The 27,331-nt window shown below is 32.2% G+C and overlaps 2 protein-coding genes and 1 long non-coding RNA gene across 3 annotated transcripts; all 3 read right to left on the bottom strand.

Moving 5' to 3' along the window:
* Nucleotides 1-994: 994 nt before the first annotated feature.
* On the bottom strand, nt 995-9,519 carry LOC127854313 (uncharacterized). The gene is made up of 6 exons (XR_008037023.1): nt 9,330-9,519; nt 3,993-4,189; nt 3,324-3,488; nt 2,318-2,523; nt 1,726-1,791; nt 995-1,230 (listed from the first exon to the last, which is right to left on the bottom strand). It is a non-coding gene; the product is annotated as an uncharacterized LOC127854313 (long non-coding RNA).
* LOC127854310 (uncharacterized) lies at nt 4,822-8,447 on the bottom strand. Its single transcript, XM_052389413.1, has 2 exons — nt 8,337-8,447; nt 4,822-6,050 (listed from the first exon to the last, which is right to left on the bottom strand). The coding sequence occupies exon 2, from the start codon at nt 6,003-6,005 to the stop codon at nt 4,878-4,880; it is 1,128 nt and encodes a 375-aa protein (XP_052245373.1). The 5' UTR covers nt 6,006-6,050; nt 8,337-8,447; the 3' UTR covers nt 4,822-4,877.
* A 7,549-nt stretch (nt 9,520-17,068) lies between the features above and the next one.
* Nucleotides 17,069-27,282, bottom strand: LOC127854309 (adhesion G protein-coupled receptor L3-like). Its single transcript, XM_052389412.1, has 19 exons — nt 27,070-27,282; nt 26,464-26,529; nt 25,726-25,966; nt 24,774-24,837; nt 24,523-24,628; nt 23,355-23,401; nt 22,791-22,908; nt 22,347-22,447; nt 21,557-21,659; nt 21,011-21,161; nt 20,774-20,843; nt 20,533-20,599; nt 20,201-20,286; nt 19,712-19,838; nt 19,173-19,214; nt 18,735-18,782; nt 18,188-18,224; nt 17,959-17,990; nt 17,069-17,446 (listed from the first exon to the last, which is right to left on the bottom strand). Exons 1-19 carry the CDS (start codon nt 27,208-27,210, stop codon nt 17,366-17,368), a joined length of 1,728 nt encoding a protein of 575 aa, XP_052245372.1. The 5' UTR covers nt 27,211-27,282; the 3' UTR covers nt 17,069-17,365.
* Between the last annotated feature and the right edge of the window lie 49 nt (nt 27,283-27,331).

Here is a 27,331-nt window from a genome sequence, read left to right as displayed (position 1 = left end):
TATGATGAGTTTTAATATTGTTTTAATTTTTATTATAATTTCGCTGGCATATGAGTTCCTTTAATAAACAGATATCTTTTCCGTGTAAAGCATGATACAGGGTTCAATACACTGCTATGGTTTACATTACAATAATAAGTGCTTAACAACAGAACGGAATCTTTAGTTTTGTGCAAGGAAGTAAGAACGCGGATTATTACCGTTTTGCGCAAGGAATTGTTAATTAAAACTGTATGCACGGATACATCAATATTATGTTGTGCGAATGATTTGTAACCTGTAAGCCATTACAAACGGCAAACACGTATTACATGACGGTGAGGTCTTCGTTGACGATAAAGATACCGAGTATCCAGGACACGCCCATCAATGGTACCAGCACACACAGGGACCGCACACTGGTGCTATGAGACAAAACATTTAAGGAAATATATAGAACATTCCACACATGTCATTTTGACTCAGTCAGTCAACATCTCTATGCAATACATTAATTGAGTCAGGGTAAAGATAAATATTTACGATATATTAATTAGATAAAAGTAGAATAATCAGACAGGGAATGACGTCAATGACGTCAAGGCACAATAACAACGTATTCTATTATTCTTAAATATATTTTATTTATTATATTATCATTAAAGCATTATTTGCGTTCGCATGGCAGAAAATTAATTGTAGTTATTAAAAAATATCAACAATATGGTTATCAAATACAAACTGTCTCAAAAAATGTATATCATTAACATCAATAAAACATTTCAATTATAGCCATGTATAGTAGGACTCGACTAATCATTCAATTAACTTGAATATCGATCTCAACTCTACTGTCTATTAAATTACAAATTTCGGTTTGCTTATAAGACACCGTACATTATATGTTTATGATTAATTGACATAAAAGAATAAAGCCGTTTGTCCGGAAAATAATATGTTATATATATGTATATATTGAGAAATAAGCTTAAATAAAAAAATACGTACCATTAAAACTACTCGGTTGAAAAGTTATTGCAGTTTTCGTACTTTCGGCACCCCAAGCCAATGTATCTGCGAAATCTCCGCCGGGAAATTTAATTGCTTTATTACCTGTCATATTAAGTAATTATATTGCAATATTTGTGGTTGAATTGTCTGATTTATTGTAGAATCGGCTTTAAAGCTTGTTCTCAGTACGTCCGTCAATGTGTCTACTGCTTTCAAAATTTTGCCGCCATCATTTTTACCCTGCAAGCAAATCGTCACTGTTAATCACGCGCAAATTATAATTTGTATTAACGTGTTTCAATTGTCGTACTTAATGTATTTGGTCAATGTAACTAAGTAATAAGACATGGCGGCATTAATTGAAGCATTTTAAAAATTGTTATCAACTTCAAATGTAATTATGTTATTTGATTTTGCAACTTAAGTTACAACTATATTTAGTACTACAATTGAGTTATTTATTCTTCCACAATTTGATCGTATATTAGCTTATGATTTGCTTTAATAAGTTGAATATATTAACCAAATGTAACCTAGTTGAACCAGCTGTAACAGTTATTGACTTACACCTTTTATTGTCACTTTCGTCATTAGTGTTTTCGCATCTGCTTTGTATTGTACAGATGAAGTTTTGTATGAGCATTCGGAGGACACTCTGTCTTCAAAACTGCGTTGATATTGTTAATTACTAGTGCCTTTATGCTACGTTGCTTGAAATTCATTTAACAGTTTTACCGATTCTTTCATTGTTTTCCATGTATCTTTTTCCTCCAACAGGTTGCTCGTTGATGTTAGAAAATTCTTTATAATGACAACAAATACTAAATTATAGCAATATTGATATACGTTTCAGTTAGAAAAAAGACTAAAGCAACTATGAGTTGATTTGAATTAACTACATATTTGTTGTATGTTTGTATAACTTCTTCCAAGTATGTTTTTAAACTGGACTAGATCTTGCGTATTATAACATGAAATAATACAAAATAGAAAACAAAATTGTGATTTCACTTAAGTTCGACTCTTGAGTATAAACAGATTGATTCCTTATTTACATGCTTTTATTTTAAGAATGCTTGTATTTTAAGACTCACAGTGTTTTCCTTGCATTACAAGATGCCACTCTTAAAAGCAATACAATTTGTTGTGTGAATATAATTTGTGAAGGGAAAGTTAGGAAATTATAAATTTGCCATTTTTTATTAATTTCCACATCCCATAAAAACAGCAAAAGAAAATGGTCATTAACAGATACACAATCTCATTTTTGTGTATATTTATATATCATTATATGATGTTCACCAAACCAAACATAAGACTTTCTTACTTTGGTCATGCTTGTTGTTATATTCACCGTTCCGGCACTAGATTTCAAGATGTCTGCAACTTTTGATAGCGAGTCGGCTATTTTGAAACTGATCTTCCTGTAAGTTTTTCAGATGTGGTGGTATTTACAGTTGTCGCTGCTGTCATTGTATTTAACACATCGACAATCGCACTTGCTGTGACGTTTGTAACGTTCAGTTTATTCACCTACAATCATTCAATACCAGAATTCACATGATATTTATAATGGTAAAGGTTTGTATTTTTATTTTTATGAAGATAACATCTAGTTTCAAATGATTCACATGAAGACTTGTTCTATGCCACATTAAAATTATTATTGCACGCGTGTGCAATACGTAAAAAGCAAACAGGCCTTATCACTCTATGAAAGCACAAGGCTCATTAAAAATATTAAATAAGTTGACGGTTCAATATTACGAATTCGCATATGACAGACATTGTGAAAGAACAAATCAGATGGTACATGTTGTTGGATTTTGACATTTTGGGCTCTTGAATTATAAAATTTAATGAACTTAATTCATTTCATGTATATAATAATTGGAGTTTATCGGTGGGCAAAATGTAATCTCCTTTATGGTATTTAAGTGGAATAGAGTTTCATCAATTAGTCTCCGTAATTATTTTTAATATATAATTGCATTAATGCAAATGTCCATTTTATACTTTTATAAGTGGTTTATATAAAGTCACAATCATTGGTAAGATGAAATTATACGATAAATTTTCTCTATAAAGAAGTACACTTATTATATGATCGGGATTTGAAATGTTTACAGTATGTTCTATCGTACCGTGTTTGCAATGTTATTAATCGCCTCCCTTATACAGGTGTTGTTTAAGTTAACCCAAACACCTTTGCTGTCAGATTGTCTGGTGTTATTTTAATTAGGAAATAAAAACATGTTCACATCACCACATTCAATAGGCAAAAAAAGAACTACGACGTTTGTTCAAAAAGATTGAAATCAGACATACTATACCTTTTCTGTGGCAACTAGGTACTTTAGCGCTCCAATTGCCATTGCCGCATGTCATCTGGCTGCTTCCGTTCAACAAGAATCCCGGTATACACGTGAAAGTGGCAATAGTATTTGAAGCCGAGAAACTTACGTTGTCATTTTCAGGGGCTAATAGTTTGTCACAATCTGAAAAAAATACCGTTCTTTGTTTATAGAACGTTATGTAGATGCTTAAGACTCCAATTTACAAATAATATAAACATAATCATCCAGGAGCAAGTTGCTAAAATTCTTTATGAACTAAACTCCGCTCTTTACATTTGAACGAAGATATGTTTGTTAATTAAATGCCAAACGTTCAAATGTACGTTAAATCAAAACAATTAAATATGCACGAAAAATGCTGATTTTTTTTAGGAAAATTCTAAAACTGATCCTATTGATTTAATGGACAGCCGTCAGTTAGCCTAATTGGAATGTGCAGCGTGGAACTTCATTAGCTTAGACGGTGCAATGTTGTTTAATTAAAGGAATTGCAATTCCCTTATTGTAAAAAAGTGTGTGTATTTGTTACTGGTTATATGGTTTGAGTGGAAGAAAATTTGTAAAAGATTAAATCTACATAAATCTAAGAATAGTGCCTGTAATATACGTAATATAACAAAACAGAGAATGTATATCATAACTCACCATATGCCAAGCTTTAAGTTATATTAATATTGTACTTTCCAAACAGCTAGGATCATATCCACTCCATGTACCGTTAACACAAGTGCGTATTGCGCTGCCGTTCAACATATATCCATCGTGACACGTGTAATTTGCGAGTTTGCCATCGGCGGAGATTGTTACGTTTCCGTTTACCAGTTCTATCATGTTTAAACATTCTAAAAATTAAAATAAAAGGACTTATTATAAATAAATTGCTTCTATATATGAAACGTAAAAAGAAAAAAGCTTGCTGCCAAAACAAAATTCCAAATTTCTCGCATATTTGCCTTTGCACTTGAAGCACGAAGAAACCACAACCGCATGTAGTCTAGAAGTATCAGAGTGTCACGTATGTATAATTTAAATGCAACTTTGTTTTTAACAGCAATTTGAATTTCATATCTATAGCCGTTTTGCGATATGGTAATTATACAAGTATTGTTTTTAAAGTGATTTTTAGTTTATAAGTTAATACTCAATAAGTAAGTTTAGATTAAGCAATCATTATATATAAAACATATCTTTCTGATGTAAACAATGGTTCTTGAAAGTAGGATTAAGTTATAAATTCACAATGTATTAATTTAAATATGCATGCAATATGGTTCTGTATCTGCATGCAAATGCTGAGAAGAGCTAAATTATCACAACAATCTTTTGTCACTGGTTTAGCCGATGTTGGACGGTCTTCAGTTGTTATTGTCTCTGTGTAAATCGTTGAGCTTGCGGTCCTTTTTGTTTCGGCAAAAGAAGTAGTTGTTGTGTCTGAATATGTCGTTGTTCCATTGGTTGAATCTGTATTGGTTGTATTATTTGTGGTCGTTTCATTGTTAACCGTAGGGTCCATGGTCGTAATTGGATATGTTATAGTATTGTGCTCGTTTCTGTATTATTCGTATAATTTTCGGTTGCTTCTGAATTGATCGTATGAGTAGAGCTCGTGTCTGTATTGGTCGTGAGACTTGTTGTCGTTTCTAAATGGATCGTAGAAGGTACGGTCGTTTCGGTATTGGTGGTTGGACTTGGTGTCGTTAAAATAAAAGTGATATTAGTTCTAAGAAGTGTGGCAGTGTCTGTATTAGTCGTTAGTTTATTGGTCGTATCTGTATTTGTTGTATGAATTCCTGTCGTTCCTGTGATTACCGTTGTTACCGTGGTGGTATGTGGAATTGACATATTATACATGATTGCTTCGGTGGATGTTTCTGAATTTATCGTAAGAGTAAGGGTCGTTTCTGTGCTGACTGTAGGAGGACTTGTGACCGTTTGATTATAAGTCGTATTAATTGTAGAAATTCTGGTTGAGTCTGTATTAGTCGTAGTTCTATTCGTAGTATCTGAATAGGTTGTGTGACTTTCTGTCGTTCCTGTGTAAGCCGTAGGTACCGTTTCCGTGTCTGGCAGTGTTGTTTCTGAATTTATCGTATGAGTAGCGCTCGTGTCTGTATAAGTCGTGAGACGTGTAGTCGTCTCTAATTGGATCGTAGGAGTTACGGGTGTTTCTGTAGTGGTCGCTTCTGAAAAAATCGTAGGACTAACGGCCGCTTCTGTATTAGTTGTAAGACTTGTGGATGTTTCTAAATTTGTCGTGGGATTAACGCTCGTTTCCGTATTAGTTGTATCTGTAACAGTTGTCATTTCTGCTGTTCCAGTCGAAAGTTGGGTTGTTGTCGGTGCGTGAATTATTGTTGGAGTTAGAACATCGGACGTAGTTTCCACTTTAGACGGAAAGACGGTTTCCGCTTCAGACGTTGGATCCGCGGTCGATGTTGATGGCGATGTATTTGTAGGCGTAACAGAACCAATAACTGATTGAGTAGTACTCGTTGTAGTACCCGTTGGTAGTCCAGATCCAGATAATGTCTCAAGTGAAGATGAAGCCGATGTGCATGGTGTATTAGAAGTAGCAGTCTTCGAAGAGGTTGAGGTTGAAATAGTTACGGTACAAACACACAAACAGCCCGTGAGGATACCTATTATCGTCTTATGCATTTTGTTGAAGAAGTTTGTTATTACCTAAGACGATTCAAGTAGGCACTGAAATAGGATGTAACTTTTATATATACTCATACGGCGTGATATTTGCCTAACTAGTCATTTATTGTAAGAACAATAATGTTTGACCTAAAACCCTCCTTAATTAAATTAAGCGTATCGTAAGACTATGTTATAAAAACACAGAAGCAAAGATAAACTCTTAACATCTAGCTTAACAAATGTAAAACTGACTCGTTCTTTTTTATACATGTAATTTTATATCAGACGAGTGCACATCGTTTTTTATTATACGAGCACGGGATCGCTATATTGCTACTATCAATCTCGAGATAAGAGCCCATAAACAGAAAAACACAATCACTTATCAAACCCGCAAATTTAATTATCAACGAAGACCGTTAAATGTATAACTTTAGAATAGAATTTGTTGAATGTTATGCAGAAAAAAGATATATGAAAAACATGTATGCGTGAATAGACAATTTAAATGTCTATTGGTTATTTAAAGTACCGTATATAATGGAAATTATAGTCGTTGATTATTTAATAACACCGGAAGCACATCATTATTTTTTTGCAGTTGCCTTTCCCAAGGCTTAAAATCATTTGAGCGATAATATATAAATATTATAGTTAAGCAATTTATCACCGATCATCCAACATATGTACACATTAACAAGTTCCCTAATGCAATACAACTTTCAACTTTTAATACAAAGTATAAATTGTATGTCAATATATACGTTATACACGTTAATTGTTAAAGCGGGTATATACGATTTTTTATATGTGTTTAATTATATTATATATTGATAAAATATGTTACAATAACACAAAAAAGGCAAGAAAAATTATACATTAAAGCCAAATTTCATAAAATGTAGCAAAGACAAATTAGCGCCCCGAGCCGATAGTGACGTACATATTTTCCTACAATAACCGAAGCATTCGTCTTTGTATTATAAACCGTTAAACTACGAGGGGTGTTCCAGAAGTTCGTGGATTTTTGCCATAACTCATAAGTTTGCTGGTAAAAGTCAATGAAATGTACATATTATACAAACCAATTATCACGGACTTTATATATAAGCTAAAAATGTATGAATTCCATAAAGCGCGTTTGAAACGCGTTGCCATAGAGACCTCAGTAACGACATGCGGCGCACGCGTGTATTTTATTATAAGTATGAACGTTACGCGAATTTAAATTTGGTTTAAATGTCGTTGATAAACAGAATTTACGGCAAATTTCACGTTACAGCGCCTAAGTCTTCGTTACAGCCCGGATTTGGCCCCTATGGACTTCCGCGTCTTCCCGGAAGTTAAATCACAGTTGCGCGGTATTCGCTTTGCAAGTAAACAGGAACTTACAGTTGCAGCAAAGCGAATCGTGTCGTCTTTTGACGCTGACTGGTATAGAGACACTTTTGACAAGTGGATTTCCCGACACATAAAGTGCATTCGCGTTGGAGGTGATTATGTGGAAAAGATTTGACAGTTGTTAACTTCATAACGTCATTGACGTTGAACAGAAACGTTACACGTGCGTCGGTGTGCGCATTGTGCACATGTTTAAATCTCTGATATATATTTATTGTTTTATGTATTTCCATGATATTTGGAGAGTAGATTTGGAAAGGACGAAATATTCTTAACATGCTATTTGTTTGGTCATTTATGTTACCAAATAAAAGTTATAGCGAAAATCCACGAACTTCTGGAACACCCCTCGTAAGTTTAGATGCACATCGTACATGTATGGTATACATGCTGGCGAATTCGGCTGTACAGCCGTTTTCAATTTCAGAATTAAATATCTGGCTTATTTCGCATTTTTCGACACATGTTCTTCTTAACTTTTATTTTAATTTATATTGAAATATATATATAATAAGTTTTTTACACAGTTTATATAAATTCATAAATATTTGACAAAATCGTTTATACCCGCTTTAAAAAGCAAAAAGCAAAATAAATTGATTGTGAAATACCTTAATGCCGCGAAAGATGCATAACGATCATTTTCCATGTCTTGACATAAGCATCAAATGCATAGCTTTGACCAAACTTATAATTCAGCTGTAACAATTATGTTTAACTAATCAATTGTGATTTTCAATAAATATTTCATGTAAACAAACACGTTATGCAGTTACACTTAGAAGAGTTTACCAAAATAGGATAACATTAACGTGCTATTGTACATTGAACCGTCTGAATAGTATTCTCATGCATTGTTTTAAAATTTACATTGTTGTGCGTATTCCATTTAAATGCATAAAGAACTATTTGGTTGCATGCCAATTTTTTAGGTTTTAAACATACCTGTAGAACAAGTGTAAGTATAAACACTCATAAGCAATTATTGTCCACTTTTTGTCACGTTACATGTACTATTTAACCTTAGTTTATGAATTCATTCTGACGGAAAGTAATTATTTCACGTCGCTTACCTGACAGACGATGTATGGATAGGCAGTTTGATAAAGTTAATGGAAATATAAAAGCTAAGAGACGTAGCGACACTTATAGATTAAACTAAAGTATAAGATGCACAAATAATACAATACGTAGATTCTAAATGTCAAACATGTTCCCCCTTTTGTGTTTTGTCACGTTGTATTTTCCACAAACATCAAAAATAAAATAATTTAAATAAGTTTGAAATCAAATTGTTTGCATATATTAATTAATCATTTTTAAACGCGTTGTAAGGATTTCATTCAAATAACAAATAATAAGCCCAATACTGACAATAAATAGTTTTATATTTCAAATAATAAATCGCCATTAAGAAATGTTATCGATGTCAACGCAGTTACTGAACATGAGCTACATGTCGTGTAACATGTTTTCGGCGATGGTAGCTTATCGTTGTGGAGCAATATTGAACAAGAAAGAACTTTAATAATAATAAACAAACACATATTTTGAAATATGGTATATGGGTTTACCATTGAAAGCCATATAATATATATGATTGTACATCACACCATGAAAATGTATAGATACTCAGTGATCATATACGAAAAAAATTCCTCAGTAACTTATCAATAGCTACCAAATCTTAAATTTATTTCGTCTATGCGCAGTTAACAGGCAGTTTGATCTAAAATAATCCTCGTGCAAATAGTGTTATAAGTTTTACATTCAAAATCGATTAAGTAAATTATTATCAAGGGAAATATGCGATTGATTTTATGAGGTCTATGCGAATAAAAGTGACGCATTAACGACATTTTATAGACGATCCTTTGAAAATGCACCGAAAATATTTGTTTAACTAATTTAATAAAATTAAGTTTAAGTTAAACTTACTGACATCGTTTGTTGTTAACATACACGTGTCTGTGTTTTGAGGCAGATGAATGGTTGAGTGGTTGCACATGGACTTTATATCCCTACATTCTCTTTTTGTTTAGCCTTTTATTTACCGTTTCTTATTAACACTTCTCTCAAAACACTGATACTTTATCAACCTTATATGCATTCGTTAGTATACTTAGACTTAAATCGAAGTACTGTAATGTATTTGTAAATATGTCGATTAAAGGGAGGGACATTTTCACGTTTTGACAAAGTGACAAAATTATAGAGAAAATGTGTCAGATTTGCACATGTTCGTTTTAGAAAGTTTTCTTTTGCAAGGAAACAGTGATACTGAACATTAATCATGCTCTAAAATTTCCATCATTTGCATCTTTTGACGATTTTAAGACCTAAAAATTATCAAGTGTTACAAACGCGAAACAATTTTATGATTTGAAAACTTCTGTTGAGTGTTATCGTTATATTATGTGACATTACGAAGAATTCTTATATTGTAAATAAAATACATACCGCGTTCCAGAAATATTCTGGAATTGTTTAGTTCCGATGCTTACAATTCTCAATTTAAAGCATTTAATAAAAAACTTCAAAACATGCCATAATCTGTGAAAAGGTCCCTTAAATTCTATCAATTCACAAATTCTTTCAGAAACAATATAAGACTATGTATTTAAAAACTATTTATTATTTTCTTAATTAACTATTACACTTATAAATAGTACGTAAACTAAAAACGTATTAATCATATGTATGTTTGACACCGCGTCATTAGACGCCTATTTTTTCCGCAACCCATCACGAGTTATGAAATGTTATCATACGTTTAAAAAATCCAGATAGTGTTATATCCTTCATAAAGATGTAGATACCGGAAACTCTGTTCGTATTTTAATATAAAACATGCATACAATCATAATATATATCACATTTATTTCTTCAAACAAAGCTGTCAGAGCGGAATGCGAAGATTGATTAAAGATTAAGGAAAATATATTTACTTACATGGTTATACAACATTGCCAGGAACGTCTCCGAATAATTGATAGATGCTAAATAGAACATGTCTGTATATTAATGACACATATCTACTAAATTATTTAATGCTTTAAAAACTTACCGTTATTCGCGTATAGCAACTCTGAAAGCAAATGTAAGACTATACTCGATAGACAGTCGTTTAGGAAGTTTCTCACTTAAAATTAATGCTTTAATTAGAACACTGTGATAGCAAGCGAAACACAATGTTGCGACGCAAAACGCGCCAGTTTTTACTGTTTCAATTTACAAGACTCGCTTTCCGACGTTTTTGTCTGGAGAGATTTGTCTACATCAGCTACGCAAAGTAAATATGCGTGAAAAGCTCAGTAAATCCGTAAAACATGATCTTAAACTCTTAAGATCACCATAAAAGGACTTGCTTACAGATTTTGATATGTTTAAAATGTGTCATTAAATGTTATAAATTGATAAGTGTAAACATCGTAACTAAATAGCTCCAGTAGTAAACAATAATAACATTTAAGAAAGGAAAAATCTTATCCACACCTTGGCTCGAACCACTGACCATTGGAGTCAAAGACTAACGCTAGAATTTTGTGTAAGGCAAGTGATCAATTGCTTATAAACGCATCACAATTCATAATGAAGAACACGCAACATGAAATTGGCTGAACTCAGGTTTAGCACCTCGGAACGGTCATTGCAAAGCATTATGGGATTAAATTAGTTAAAAGGCGGACGAAACTACTCAATATTAATCACTATAACCAATCCAATGAGATTGTAAAAATTGAAGTTAACTTTTTTGCATTGAGTGTTGTTTAATGAACGTCACGGGCGCCAGTATACAACACAATTTTAATATGCATAAATAAATAAATACAAAGAGTTAAAACGACACCTAAATATATAAACAAGACTGAATGCAGAACAGTTTACTTCAGTTTTTACAATCTCATCGATATCATGAACATCCCGGGCGAGAGTCTATAACACATGGTTTAAATCAGTGGAAGGTAGTTTCCCGTGGCTGCAGAATTTAACAAGACAATGTTCCGATTATGCATTCGCACGGATGAATCGTGAACCCATATCTGTATACACCCCTGAAGAAGATGTATAGTCGGAAGCGCTATATGATATTGTAAGTTATCCTTAACAAACATATATAAAACATACTTACATATATAATTATGTTATTATTAATTAACATACAAAATCTCCGATCTGAACAATAACTATCCAATGTTTATTTTGATATGACAATCAAATTAAGCGGTAAACTGGTTCATTTTAATGTAATTTATTTTATATTTGTCGTCCATTTACGCTATTTCTACTTCATTTTTTTCATTTTTGATGATGTCATTTTGGTTCACGAGCACCAGAGTATCAATTAAGTCACACACGTGTTAAACAAAGCAAGACAGAATGCGGCTTACCTTCCTGTAAAGTTTAAAAACCTCTTCGGTCGTTGGCGCAAGATTCCCGAAGTATAACCTACACATACGTGATGTTGTATTGTAAATAAAGCCATTGCAACCGGACGGAAAGTATCTTGAACAGTCAATTATGTCTGTTTAGTTGCTCAAACCGAATTGCAATTGACATTGTAAATGCGATTGCTCTGTGAAATGCGAAAACATGCCCTTATTGGCAAATGTATATTTTACAAATTTAAATATAAACAAAACCAACAGCGCATGGCTTCTTTTTCAATAAGTTTCTTATGTGTTATCAAACAAATGATGGCGATCGAGACCAATGTGACCCTACAGTTTGATGAAGAATGAATTAATGGACCTTTTCACAGATTTTGGCATGTTTTGAAGTTTGTCATTAAATGCTTTAAATTGATAAATGAAAACATCGGAGCTGAAGAGTTACATTTCAAAACAAAAATTAAATAAAAGAGAGAAAAATAGGTAATCCTCGCCTGGGCTCAAACTACTGACCCTGAGAGTAAAGGTCCAGCGCTTTAACCACTCGACCATCCTGCGGACCTAGCTTAGAATGTATTGTATTCACAATATAAGAAATCCTCGTAATGTCACACAAATAACGTTAAGAACAGAACTTTCCAAATTATACGCGTTTGTAACGCTGATATAATTTTCAGGTTTTCAAATCGTCAAACCATTCATATAAGTATATATTAGAGCATGGTTAATGTCCAGTATAATAATGTCCTTGCAAAAAACATGACCACAACTAAAATGTGCAAATCTGAAACAATATTTTCAATTTATCAAAACGTGAAAAGGTCCCTTTAAGACATTAATTATGCATTATTATTATGCACAAATATGAATTTAAACGTTATAATATTAATTTAATTATCCGAAACGGGCAATGGGAATTATTCTGCTTATGTAAATTTAAACAAAAGTGCTCAAGTATACAAGATGGTTGCGCTTATTGGTTTGAAATGTTTAATTACTAGTGTACTATTGCATGTTCTGTCTGACACAAGATCAAAATTAGAATGGTATTGCTAAAAGGGCAATAACACAGCTTATGTTAAACAAACAACAGAACAAAAGTACTAAGTGCAGAAGCTGGTTAATGTGTTTGTAATGTTCAATACTTGTGATAGCAATAACTTTCGAGATGCACGCGATTTCAGTTCAAACTTATTTTTTAATGTCGCTTTAAAGGATTGTAACTCCGATGCATTGGTTAACTAGACCAAATTATGGTAATGCGCAAGTTTACATGCTGGTTGATAGCACTGACGCTTGCAGCAATTCTGTTAAGTTACGCGCGAATCCTGCTGCCAATCGCAATGGACAAAGGCATATTTATAATCCGACCAATCCCCTCTGAAAATGGGATAGATATTATTTTTTTAGGATGAAAACAAATAGTATTTGCTAAATGATATACGAAAGAATGGTCTCTTCTCAAACTTTACACATTGCTCTGTTCCTAAAAAATATACTTTGTAGATGCATGATTCTTTGTCATGATATATTAATGGTAAAGACAAACATATTGAAAAATCAGCTTTTTTTGTCAATGAAACACACTATAAATAAAAGGTCTCTTGTAAAAAAAAAACGCATTAAAATGACAGATATCAACATTTTGAAGTTGCAACGATACCCATTTCAAAACAAAAGTATATTTTCAATTAAAAACGTTGCAAGTCAAAGGCATCTTTTTATGATGTATTTTCTATTGTAGAATGGATAGGTGGCTTTGCAATTTGCCATTCTTTGTTGATTTGTAGGTGACGCCGATGTTGAGGATGTGAAAATGTGTTGAAAAGTGTTGAAAATCAGTGTAGAACATGTGGTATTGGCAGGTAATGACCAATATGGAATCAAAGTGGAATCAATAAGTTGTTGAAGCTGATACAAAGTCGTTTTTAATACAATCGTTGTCGTTGGTGTCAAAAGTCGGACAATTTTTTTTTTAGGAACAGAAGCATCATTTGACGTAATTTTCGGTGAAGCATTGATTGGAGATAACAAAATCACTGTTTCAAAGGCCGTATCGCCTGATGGTATTGGCGTCTGAATAATTGTCGGCATTTTGGGTTATGAATGTAATAATTATTTAAGGGATGGGAATCGTATACAAACGGTATTCATATAACAGCATCCAGTATCCGAATATATTCGGATATCCGTATACTTTGATAGGAAAACTATAAAAGACTACCGTCAACATCACTACCAACATCACAGCACTTTGAATACGATATTAAGCACGTTTAATACACATTTGAACAAAACAACGCCTTTTTATGATTAATTGATTAAAATTATTTTAAGTATACACACAATATCAAAGTCGTAAAGAACGTTCGTAAAAAAAAAACAACTCGTAAAACTGATACAGACTCAAGCAAGCTAGATATTTTACATTATATATATATATGTATATATATATATATATATATATATATATATATATATATATATATATATATATATATATATATATATATATATATATATATATATATATATATTTAGCACAGTATAAGAACAAGCAAGTAATCGATTCAATTGATTGTATATGCAACAGTGAAGAAAGATACAACCTTATTTATATTGTGTTTTATTACAAAAACAGATGTTTTATTACAGAAAGAGATTGGAATTGACGATTTAAAAAACAAATGAATGTACAGAACACATGTTTGCAAACTGTTGCACCCGTTTAATAAAGTCCAGTAGCCATGTGTCGTCAATTGTCGGTCAAAAATGACCATAGAATAAAACACGAAGGTGCAAGTGAACAATTAGCCATTTAGGCTATTATCGCCATAATGATGGGGGTACTGTAATCGGCACCCGTTGAGTAACAACCAATTTAGGGATGCATGATAGTCTGCCAACGATGTCTGGTCGAAATATACGAAAAGAGCATAATGTGCACAACATAATGGGTAAAAAAGTTTATTTTACTATTTCATCAAGAACGTTGTTGTTGTGATACAATAAGTAGTATATTGTCGGCGTGTGTGTTGTCTATGCTGAAGAAGACGTTCATCCTGGTGTTGGTGATGAAACCGTGACAGAATTTTCTGTTCAAATTGAAGACAGTGTTGGTGATGATATTGGAGAAGAAGTATGTGATGTATGACCAATTTTGGCAGACATACATACAGAATGACAAAAGTACACCTATGACAATTACGGTCTCATACATTTTGTTGCACAATGGTTTTCAGTTCACTATGTGCAAACTCTCCACGTGAGGCTGAAATATAAAGTGTGTTCGACATGTTTGGGTGGACATCTTACATAATCAGAGTTGCAACAGCATCATATTTCATGATAAAGAAATAAAATAAAATTGCACATTTGGTAGCGATGGATATTATGTAGATGTATTTAATAACACATAAACAAGAACTTAAAAGTCGAGATGTCATAAATATTCAAATTAAGCGTTATTTTGCTTGCTTTTTCTTCCCGTTTATAAGTTTAATAACAGCAGTCGTTGAATTCACTTTTAAACATTCAGAATCTAAGCGGTTAATCCATACTTTTTTCATATGCTTATATCAGACACTGACAGGCTGCATACTCGGAGGTATAGGGTGAACAAATAAAAAATGTATTGACTCGTCACGACGTTAGTTATATGGTTGGGCTGGTTTTCCTTGCTAGAATGGCACAGAACAAATATATCTTGCTTTTCTGTCACTCTGATTGTACATAAGTTAGACGTTATTTTAAATGAATTTATAATGGTTCGATTGTATCTAAGCAGTGCATTGCATAAGTGCTGTATTGGTTTTATAAATCGTTTGACAAGAGTCATTCTGCTAAATATTATCGTTTACAAACATCTTAAACATAGTTATTCTATTTGATTCAAAGCATCAGAATCAATGAATTAGAATGTTATATATACAAACAAACCAGGTTTGATACAAACACGTAAATATATGTTTAAATGTGTAAAAATGTTAAATTGATTGTTTTGTTAGTGCTATAATAGTACAAAATCTGCTTTAAAGGACTTAAATTATAAAAGCATCATACATAACTGAACTTGAATACACAATTATTTATACAAAGCTTCATAATTATAATAATTACACATATGTTGTGGACATATGTTCAATTCTAATTTTAAAGTATAGGCTTCTAAACAAGTAAACATCTTCTATTAATTCTACTTCTTATTATAACCATGTATATTTCGAATAATAAAAATTGCACTTGTGCTATGGGTCATAGAAAGGTGTATACATACTTTAAATTTAATTTTCAATACAATAAAACTACGGAAAAATAGATCAGGAGAGAATTTTTTTTATCCACTACTTATATAACAGAACACCAACAATAAGCATACAAAGACTAAACCTCTGATTACAGCCTTGGAACGGTCAATTCAAAGCATTGGGGGTTTAAACGGTTTGTGGCTGGCAATGTTATGATATGTGATATGTTATGTATACATGTAATAGAAGATATAACATGTATTAAGTGAAGACGTAAATTATCATGTACAATTCTTTTATACAAAATAACTAATAGAGCAAAAAATCAAAATGTTAAAAATAGCACTTAGGCAATGTGTGCAACAACCTTGCGTTGCGTTAATGAGCCTAGTTTGTGTTGCCATCTTTAACGAGCACATGAAATTTTTTTGCCGTCATCACTAGCCAGTGCAAAGCACAGCAACACCGTTAATGTATATTTAAATTAGTTGAATATGTTCATGTTTTGACGTTTTACACATTGTAAACAAAAACAAATCTAAATGAGCTTGTTATAAAATTAAAACCTCGAAACTTTGTAGATAGTCCATAGATTTGAAACGTTAACGTTGTGATATTGATGACATTTAGTTGCAATTCTAATGGAAACAAATAAATACTAAATTAAAGTTGTCATTCTATTTTCATCTATGAAAGCAATGTTTATACTAACAGTCAAACCAAAATATTTAAAAATAACGAAGACGATAAAGCAAAGACTGTTCGTATTCGTTCATTTACGAGTAGTTTTTAGGTGCAAAATTTATGATAGTATGTACAAAGTGTTTTTCAACTAAATAATAACTTTTGTATTCTTCATTATTGAAACACACAAACTAACATGTAAATGAAACAATGTCGTAAAAAACAGTTTATAATTATCAAGGTAAACTCGTAACAAAGATAGGAACCCCAAACACGTTAAGATGTAGGTTCATTCATATCATTACTAATAATACGTTAGATGTTACAACTTAAAAGCATAAAACATAAATCTTAATTAAAGTGCTTTGTTTTAAACCTATTATAACAACAATCGTCCAACACAAAACAACCAATATTTGATTTATAATCATTGGCACGTGTTGAATACCATGTGTGGTGTATGCGAACAGTTCTAAAGTTTTGTTGAAGTGTATTTCCTATAGTCGCCGTATCCGGCCTTTGTTTTGTTCGAAAAATGTTTATCGTGTCTATTGTAGCCCGCATATGCTTGGTATCCAGAATTGCTCATACCCAACGATGTGTATCCTACCGCATTGTCATCATGGTAACCATTGTCCTCATTGGACGCAGGTTAATAATCCACATTCGGCCGCTTAATCTTTCCAATCTCGGTAGATGCATCAATGGTATCATACGTCGAGGTTTCATGAAACTGAAAATAGGCGTTTACAAATAAACTGGTAATCGCAACGTAAAAAAAGACAGCGAACAATACGACAACGTATTGGCATACCAACACCGTTGCCATTATTATTGTAACGCTATCCAACATGATAATACATTTGATTTAAAGGGGCCTTTTCACGTTTTGGTAAATTGACAACTTAAAACAAAGTTGTTTTAGATTCGCAAATTTTCGTTTTAGTTATGATATTTGTGGGAAAACAGTAATACTGAACATTTACAATGCTATAAAAATAGCCATTATATGCATCTTTTGCCCTTAATTTTTCATAAATCCCACAACTAATTGCATCGCGAAGTGATTAGACGGCCGTTCAGAAAGCTTTGACATAAATGTTTCATGTGTATATCTTGCAAGGAATTCGTGTTCTGTTTACGTATTAAGTCGGATTTTGAATAAGGTCGGTGTATTATACATCTGAATGCGTATAGATCAAAAGTGAAGTTACTGGTTCAGTTCATTTCAGTACTGATTCTTACCAAATTCCTCCAGTCAGAGGTACTGTTACTCGCTGCAAAAATACAAAACACGTTATAAGAAAACGTTTATGATAATATTGCACGGCCTTCGATACAGACAATTGTATATTAAAGGGTGCATTGTGATATTTAGATCATGCAACTTCAAAATGTTCAAAACGACCAAAGACGAACGATAGACTAATATGCATTTTTATGGCATACTGTTCAATGCGTTTAAGCAACTTACTGGCATTGGATCGTTTATGTCTGGAGTCTTTTGTGTCCTGCAAAGTTAAACATAATATGTGTTTTATTTTGAGGCAAAACAACATGGTACTACATAATCATAGCAAAATCTCGACCGGTATACAATAGTGTTAGACATGTGCACATAAGGTTAGAACGACCATTGCTCTGTAGTTCAAAAGTTACTACATGGCTGGGCTGTACATGGTACATATTTGTCGAGAATGGCACAATGAGCTAATGAGTGAAAGTAAAGAACGTATTAGTTGTAACGGTGTATTAAGAATGATTATAAACAATCATGCATAAAGATGATAAACACGAATGAGAAGAAACATATCAACATGAACATACTAGTGTTATATTCAACATGTGAACTAAATAGTTAGTACATTGTATTCATCACAATGACATTGTCTAGACAAATGCAAAATCATCACAACAACTCTATTTCACAATTGGAACATATCTCTTGATAAGCGTTTACATTACACGGTTACACATGTTGTCAATAGCTATGAATTTACAATAGTTGTAAAATAACTTACGGCTTCGGATTTAAATCGACGATACCGGATGCATAAAGCCACTCTCATCTGAAAAACGTCAAACTATGGTTAACCAATCAAGAAGCTAAGCATACAAAGCAGAGGTACATTAGAATAAACAAACGTATTAAAATAATGTCCGGCACGGAACTCTGTATTTAAAAAATAATACAAGCAGAATGTTAACATTTTTCTTTTGATTCTACTGTTTAAACAATTTGATTGTTTTAAATTCAAATTTACGAATATTGATCGTTGACGTTAGGTGAGAAAATATAGATTGGTAATTATTTATTATAAGTTATTCTATACAATATCCAAACTCGAGTGTAACCCCTAAATAAATCAATGATACTCTATCAGAAGAGATATCTTGTTTTATTCGGTAACATAATCTTTGTCCGTGTATAATATTAGTTTGTATTAATATGGTTATACCTTTTGGTTAAAGACGCAGTGGATCAGGAAAATACAGAAGCCCTGCAATAACATAATATTCTAGGTCTTATAACTAAAGGCCAACGAAATCAAACACAACGCAATTGCAGTAGACATTATTTTAAAACATAGCTTGATGTGAATTTCAGTCAACTCCTTAATATGTTACCTTAATATGCTCATACTGATCATGCTAACATTCAGCTACAGCACAAAGCAGACGCAAGTCAGTCGACATTGTGGTCTATTTATATACCAATATAATGAGTTTTAATATTGCAATTGTAAGTTTTATTTATAATTTCGCTGGTATATGAGTTCCTTGAATGAACTGATATCTTTTCCGCCTTAAGCATAATACAGGGTTCAATACACTTTATTGTTTAGATTTCAATAACTAGTGTTGAACAACATAACGAAAGTTTTAGTTTTGTGCAAGGAAGTAAGAAAGCGGATAATAACCGTTTTAAGCAAGGAATTGTTAATTAAAACAGTATGCACGGATACATCAATATTATGTTGTGAGAATGATTTGTAACCTGTAAGCCATTACAAACGGCAAAAACGTATTGCATGAAGGCGAGATCTTCGTTGACGATAAAGATACCGAGTATCCAGGACACGCCCATCAATGGTACCAGCACACACAGGGACCGCACACTGGTGCTATGTGACAAAACATTTCAGGAAATTTATAGAACACATATGGTTAAGTGAGAAATTTTCTTTACCTTTAAACAGTATTATACGAATCATTTTTGAGCATAAAGAAAAGCACTAAACATTAACATGATTAAAACTGATGTCACTGCACTATGAAAAGTGCTAAAGCTGAATTAATAATAATACAACAAAATTTCATGATATCTAAGAAACGAGTACACATAATATGAAAAAAGTATCATATTCCATGCGGAGTTAGTACATTCTTAATGTTTTAAGTAAAACATAAAAAGTACACACGTGTGTCTACAAACTAGAAGGTGTGTAATTAAATACATAACACTGTCTAAAGTGTTTATACATACAGGATCTTGTCTTTGAAGTTCTTTTTTTCCATGGCTTTCGTTGTAAACAGTTTCCTCAACACAATGATCAAGCTTCCAACATTCAGCTGAAAGTGTAATTGAAAATGTATGCCATTAAAAACTCGTTTTGGATTGTTATGTTATCATATGGTTTGCTTTGTTTTTGTGTTGAATATTTTTTTTAAGAGACGTAAGCTTTTTCTGATGTACTTTTAGAATAAAACGTGAAGGGGAATACTGCGAAAGAAAGCACTCATTAACATATCAGAATTATTATCAAGGAATTGCATAATAGCCGTAATGAGAAAAACTTATATTAATCAACTAAATACCATAATTATAAGTAGAGTTGGTCCAACAAAAGCCCAAATCACGCCATCTTTTATAGACAACCAACAACTGAAATGGACAAATAGCAAGCCGTATTTACTGATTAGACTTCATAATAAAACTGCAGTACAAAATCTGTCTTCTAAACATTTAAGTTTTAACAATAATATAAAGTTACCAAAATGTATAACTTATAAGGAAGTTTAATAAAATGTTATTCCAAAAAACTCAATATACACTTACAAGTTTTTGTTTCCATACCCCTTTGTCTTCGTGACACCCAAACTAATTCCCACTATTACGACCGGAATTGCTGTAATGTCCAGATTGGAAGAACCAAGTATCAGTTATGCATTAAATAGGAATATCGTTGGTTTATATGGCATCAGAATTCAAACAATAATTCGATCTGTTTACATGTATGTATTAAATGGTTGCTTGAAAAAAGTTGAGATCTGTTGTGTAATGCATCAAACTTACCCCATGCCAGAATAATCAGTGGTCTAGCCCTTGACTTGGTGGCAAAGACATAGACAACAGTGATCACTATCTCTATACCTTCAGCCAGCATCAGACAAAATACCACCAAGTATATGTAGTGGAGTAAAGCAGCAACAGCAGCACAGAATGCCTAAATGTGCATAGCTTTAAACTATAGAAATAGTTATGATTGAATTAATTACATTTATGATTTCGACCATTTCACAATGAACATAAAGCAATAAATGTACATTCATTAAATCAGTATCTTACAAACAACAAGCAAATTCGTTGAATTGATATCCCACGCCAATATGCTTCTGGAAACAAAAGTATTATATTTGACACTTAATTTTTTTTCAAGATACAAAGGGCCATAACTCCGTTATTAACAGATGATGTACAATGCCATTTGGCTTGCATCATCTGTTGACGAATTTGGTAAATCTGAACCAAACGTTTAACACATTATGTTGAATATTATTTCGGAGATTTTAGCTTTTATTATATTTTTCATAGACCTAAAGTATACAATGTACAGCTCACCGTACTTTCCGTTCTATCCACGCCAGAAAGAAACACAATATATGCACACAGTAAGGCCACACACAAATTTATTAGAAGGGACGACCTGTTGTTTTTCACCTGTCTGAAATACAATAATCAATTCAGTGGCAACGGATACCTCAATTTTTCACAATTGCTTTAAATATATTTTGATAATATCAATGCAAATCAAAACTACTTGTAAAGATTGTGTACAGATTGAGGTTTGCTAATAACTTCTTTCAATTAACAATGTTGAGCATCAGTAAATTAAATGAATACAATTGTAACTAATATGATACCTTTTTGAAATAATAATAATAATTTTATTTGTGCACATAACATAACAATACAATCAACAGTCACAATTTTTAACAATTCATATATATCACAGATAGTTTACATCAGATCTATTTAAACATATATATATATGGTTCAAACGCTATCAAATTTTATCACACCTATTGGTCGATATTACATTATCTTTAATTATAGAAATATAAGTGCACTGGATAACCAATAAAGCTTTGACGATAAATCGTACAAAACTTATTTCCAACGGGGTCCAAAGCCATCTGTAGATCTATCTAAGTATTAGAAAGGCATTAAATGATGGCATTTTTTATTAAATGTTATGTTGTTCTTTTTTTAAAGCTGTTATAGACAAGAAATTCGGTGTACAAGTGCAGTGGTACACAGGTACGAAGCGTAGAAAACATGCTGATCCACTGTAAAACTGTAATAAAATAACAAAAAAAGTGGATAACGTGTTTGATAAAGCGACTCGTACCTCCAAAGACACGCATGAAGCAAGACCGTCAGTAGTAGGCCGAAAATTGAGACACTCATTCCAATGATGGAAACCAGTCTTAACGGAAGATCATTGTCAACCTGAACGACCAACGCTAGTAGTTATACTTTGAGTTAACACATGTAGAATTTTATAAAATATCAGGCCCTGTTCGGCCAAAACTGTGTTGATATTAAATTAAAAACGTCATAACGTATAAGCGTTTTTAAACAGAAACAAATTACTTCGGAGTTAATCGATACATTACAGATAATGCTTTCAAAGAAATAACTGATAACAAGTCTTAACATTTGAGCACATAACATATGTATAATTGTCAATTAAAAGTTACATACGAGATTTATTTTATCAAACAACATGGTGAATTGTCACGAGAACATAACACTGCATAAAACAGACATTCCATTTTATCAAAATGTATACCTCTACAAAAGGGCTCATTAAAACTGCAAAGTTGGTTAAGTGGTTACATTCGCATGTTGTGAGGTTGTCCGTTGAATTAACAAAGAAGCACCCCGATGTTGACCATTGTCCATTGCCACTTGAATAAATGAATAATTGTTTAAGATTACAAAAAGTGTTTCTGAAAATAAAATGTCTTATCACAAACATATTAATATTCGGAACGACATCACAATACAAACATAATATTAGATATATGTGGATCTGGCTCGCTGTACGTATTAAAATATAAGTTTGGCTCAAATTGTTACAAAAAGGGCATCTATAAACAATATTTAATTTGTCTCTATACACGATATATCTTATTTTAAAATGGTATGTATTATAATAAATATGACTCTTTTAAGTTAAAAGTTTGACAGTTGAAAGTATGTTAGAACTTTAAGCATTTCGACGTGCTTTATTAATAAAGATATGATTAATTTAAATATAATAAAATACACATCTTAAGTAAGAGCAACATAGATTTATTTACAGGTTTTAATGTGTTCAATATGTTTGTTTAAGAGTGAATAAAGTAACAACCTTGATTGTGCATTCCAAAAACTACATTGTGGATTTGTAAATTTTGGCTGAAACATAAACATAATATAGTTGTACAAGCATTCAGATATATATGTTATAGGCAAGATATCATAAAGCAGCTAAGTTATTTAAAGCTTAAAGACACGTTTGATGAATTGAAAAGTGTTAAATATGACAATTAATAATTCATTAGTTTTATTTTTGTTTGTTTTTCAACACAATATTTGCGAATAAACAAAACTAACACCAAAGATTTGTCATTGATGAAATTATAGTCCTAAAAATAACAAGACGGTGTCTAAAAAATCTTACAAACATTTTGAAACATATTAATTTTCGAAAAATTACGTTTATTTTATAAGGCTTTAATACAACAATTCGCGTGCTTACTACACACGGGTCTGCACGGCAAAGATGATCTAACTTACAGTTGGTTGCAATAAAACTGCTACAATCAATAATACCTGAATTGAAATACCCAGGAGCATAAATTATCATGCTCATTACTCTTCATTAGGTTTAATTAGCGACTTACGTTTTAAAAAGAGAGGTGTTTGTCAGAAACACATTACCCCGCTACTGCGCCGCTTTGAGTTGTTAAAATGTGGATTATATCCCTTTAAAAATATTACTTCCCTTGTGAAAATGATCTGAACCTGCCAAAAGATAAATATAAATTATCTCCCTTTAAAGATTGTTTCTTCCCTTGGATTTACCTTGACATTTCACCACTCAAAATGTGCAGCTCCATGAGATACACAGGCATGCCGAATATGAAGTTGCTATCTTCAATATTGCAAAAGTTATGGTCAATGTTTAAGTTTACGGACGGACGGACGGACAGACGGACTGACGAACAGTTCAACTGCTATATGCCACCCTACCGGGGGCATAAAAAGATAATAATAATGATATTCATATTTAAAAAAAATGTCATGGTGCTCATTTCATACAAATATCACATAAGCTAGTGTGAAAGTTTAAATGCTGATTACAAACATTAAACAATATTCAACTCTAAAAAATAACATTTCAAGCGATTATATTATGTCCATCCCTCTAGCCACGATAATGTTTGAGTTACGTGCGACAGAGATGGATGGAATGGCGGACATTTGCAATCCCGCAATACATGTTTCAATGTTAAAATGCAAACAAAGACAGTTACCGAAAAATGTTCAATCTGTATGGTAATATTTTTCGTCAAGTTAACACTTGTCTCAGACACCGAAAACGCCACAACCTGTCCACGGATTTCAGTGTAGTCTGAGTCACTATAAATACAACGAAATATACAATTAAAGACAATTTGCGACCGAAGAATGTCGTTTTGAGTTTGGTATATACATTTGAAATTAAGCTGTATATTTGCGAGCGTAGCACACGTTTTAACATCTGAGTTGTCATCATAACACTTACTTTGAAGAGTGAGTCGTCAAAATGTCGGACATGTTTCGATAAAGGACCCCAGTTGCAAATGAAGCTGTAAAGTTCAAAATAAAACAAACCATCATCTCTATGCAATACATTAATTGCGTCAGGTTAAGATAAATATTTACGAGATATTTATTATACAAAAGTAGAATTATCAGACAGGTAATGCCGTCAAGGTCCAATAACATAGAGGATATGTGTTGGATTCGGTGGATTATCGATTTTAATTCACGAGTAATCATAGAAAATAATATTTTCACGAGAGGCGCATCCACGAGTTAAAAAATATATTTTCTATGATTACGAGTGAATTAAAATCGATATTCCACCGAAACGAACACACTTTCTTTTTATTTTATGATTTTTTTCACAGTAAATATACATTGTTAAAGAGTTCAACCAAAGAATATCGCTGGGAAAATGACGTCATTTCGTCAAAAAATTATCGATAAATTTCACTGTTCATTTTCACTGTTTGAAACAGTGAAATTATCAGTTTTACTTCACTGATATTTCTTAATAAACCACCGGAAAACATAAAATAAAACGTATTCTATTATTCTTAAATATAGTGTATTTATTATATTATCATTATGTTTTATTTGCGTTCGCATGGCAGTACATTAATTGTCATAGTAAAATAATGTTATCAACAATATGGATATCAAATACAAGCTGTCTTAAAAAATGCATATCATTAACATCAATAAAACATTTCAATTGTAGCCAAGTATAGCAGGACTCGACTCATAATCATTCAATTAACTTTAATATCGATCTCAACTCTACTGTCTATTTAATTAAAAATTTCGCTTAGCTTATTAGACACCGTACATTATATGTTTATGATTAATGGACATTCAAGAAAAAAGCCGTTTGTCCGGAAAATAATATGTTGGCATATATTGAGAAATTAGATTAAATAAAAAATACGTACCACTAAGATTACCCGGTTGAAAAGTTATTGCAGTTTTCGTACTTTCAAGCCAAGCCGGTGTATATGCGAACTCTCCGCCGGGAAATTTAATTGCTTCATTACCTGTTATATTAAGTAATTCGAGTGCAATATTTGTGGTTGAAAAGGTCTTATTTATTGTAGAATCGGCTTCAAACCTTTTCCTCAGTACGTCCGTCAATGTGTCTACTGCTTTCAAAATTTTGCCGCCATCATTTGTACCCTGCAAGCAAATCGTCACTGTTATTCCCGCACAGTTTATCATTTGCATTTCCTTGTTTCTTTTGGTGTGCTTTTTATATATATTAATTTAATGTATTTGGTCACTGAAACTAATAATAAGACACGGCGGCATTGAATGAAATATTTTTAACATTGTTATAAACTTAATATGTAATTACGATATTTGATTTGCAACTATATTAAGAGCTACAATTGAGTTATTCATTCTTCCATAATTCGATCGTATGTTAGCTTATAATTTGCTTTATGAAGTTGGATGTATTAACCAAATGTAACCAAGTTGACGCCAGCTGTTATTGCCTTAAACCTTATATTGTCACTTTCGTCATTATTGTTTTCGCGTCTGCTTTGTATTGTACAGATTGTGTTTTGTATGCACATTCGGAGGACACTTTTCCGTCAATACTTCGTTGATATTGATAATTACTCGTGCCTTTATGTAAAGTAGCTTAAGTTTCATTAAAAAAACAGTGTTACCGATTTGTTCATTGTTTTCCATGTTTCTTTTTCCCCCAACAGGTTGCTCGTTGATGTTAGAAAATCCTTAATAATGAGAAGTACTAAATTATAGCAATATTGATATACATTTCAGTTAGAAGATGACTAAGTTCATATGAATTAACTTAATATCGTTTGTATGTTTGTATAACTTCTTTTAAGTCTGTTATTAAATTTGACTTGATCTTACGTATTATAACATTAAATTAAACAAATTAGAAAACACAATTGTGCTTGCTTTCACTTAAGTTCCACTCTGGACGATAAACAAATCGATCTCCAATTAGCATGCTTTTATGTTAAAACTCGAAGTTTTATTTCTTGCAATACAAGATGCAATTCTTAAAGACTTTACAATACTAAACATTCATGCTTTCATTTTCCGCTTTAGAATTGTCGTGTGATTATTTTAACACTGATTATAATTTGTGAAGTGAAAGTTAGGAAGTTATAAATTTGCATTTTTACCTAATTTCCAAAGAAAAGCATAAGAAAAGGGGCGTTAGCAGATGCACAATCTACTTAATTAGGTGTTTATTTGTATATCATATGATGTTTATCAAACCAACACTAAAATTGTCTTACTTGTGTCATGCTTGTTGTTATATTCACCGTTCTGGGACTAGATTTCAAGATGTCCGCAACTTTTGATAACGAGTCGGCTAATTTTGAAACTTCTCCTTGTGTTAGTTTTACAGATGTAGTGGTATTTGTCGCTGCTGTCATTGTATTTAACACGTCGACAATGGCACTTGCGTTCACATGTGTTACGCTCAGCGCATTCAGCTACAATTATTCAATACCAGAAATCCCATGGTATTTGTAACGGTAAAGGTTCGTATTTTTA

This window comes from Dreissena polymorpha, chromosome 12 (assembly GCF_020536995.1).
Source record: "Dreissena polymorpha isolate Duluth1 chromosome 12, UMN_Dpol_1.0, whole genome shotgun sequence".
Lineage (NCBI taxonomy): Eukaryota > Metazoa > Mollusca > Bivalvia > Myida > Dreissenidae > Dreissena > Dreissena polymorpha.
The sequence above is the reverse complement of the archived record's forward strand: the minus strand, read 5'-3'. Positions and strand labels throughout refer to the sequence as shown.

What these genes read in the sequence shown, in the direction of transcription:
- LOC127854310 (XM_052389413.1), bottom strand. Translation starts at nt 6,005, where the DNA reads ATGCATAAGACGATAATAGGTATCCTCACGGGCTGTTTGTGTGTTTGT.
- LOC127854309 (XM_052389412.1), bottom strand. Translation starts at nt 27,210, where the DNA reads ATGACAGCAGCGACAAATACCACTACATCTGTAAAACTAACACAAGGA. An exon ending in CCGTTTGTAATGGCTTACAG is followed by an intron (nt 19,215 to 19,711) that starts GTTACAAATCAT and finishes ATGTTATTGCAG; the next exon opens with GGCTTCTGTATTTTCCTGAT. An exon ending in ACATAAACGATCCAATGCCA is followed by an intron (nt 17,991 to 18,187) that starts GTAAGTTGCTTA and finishes GTATTTTTGCAG; the next exon opens with CGAGTAACAGTACCTCTGAC.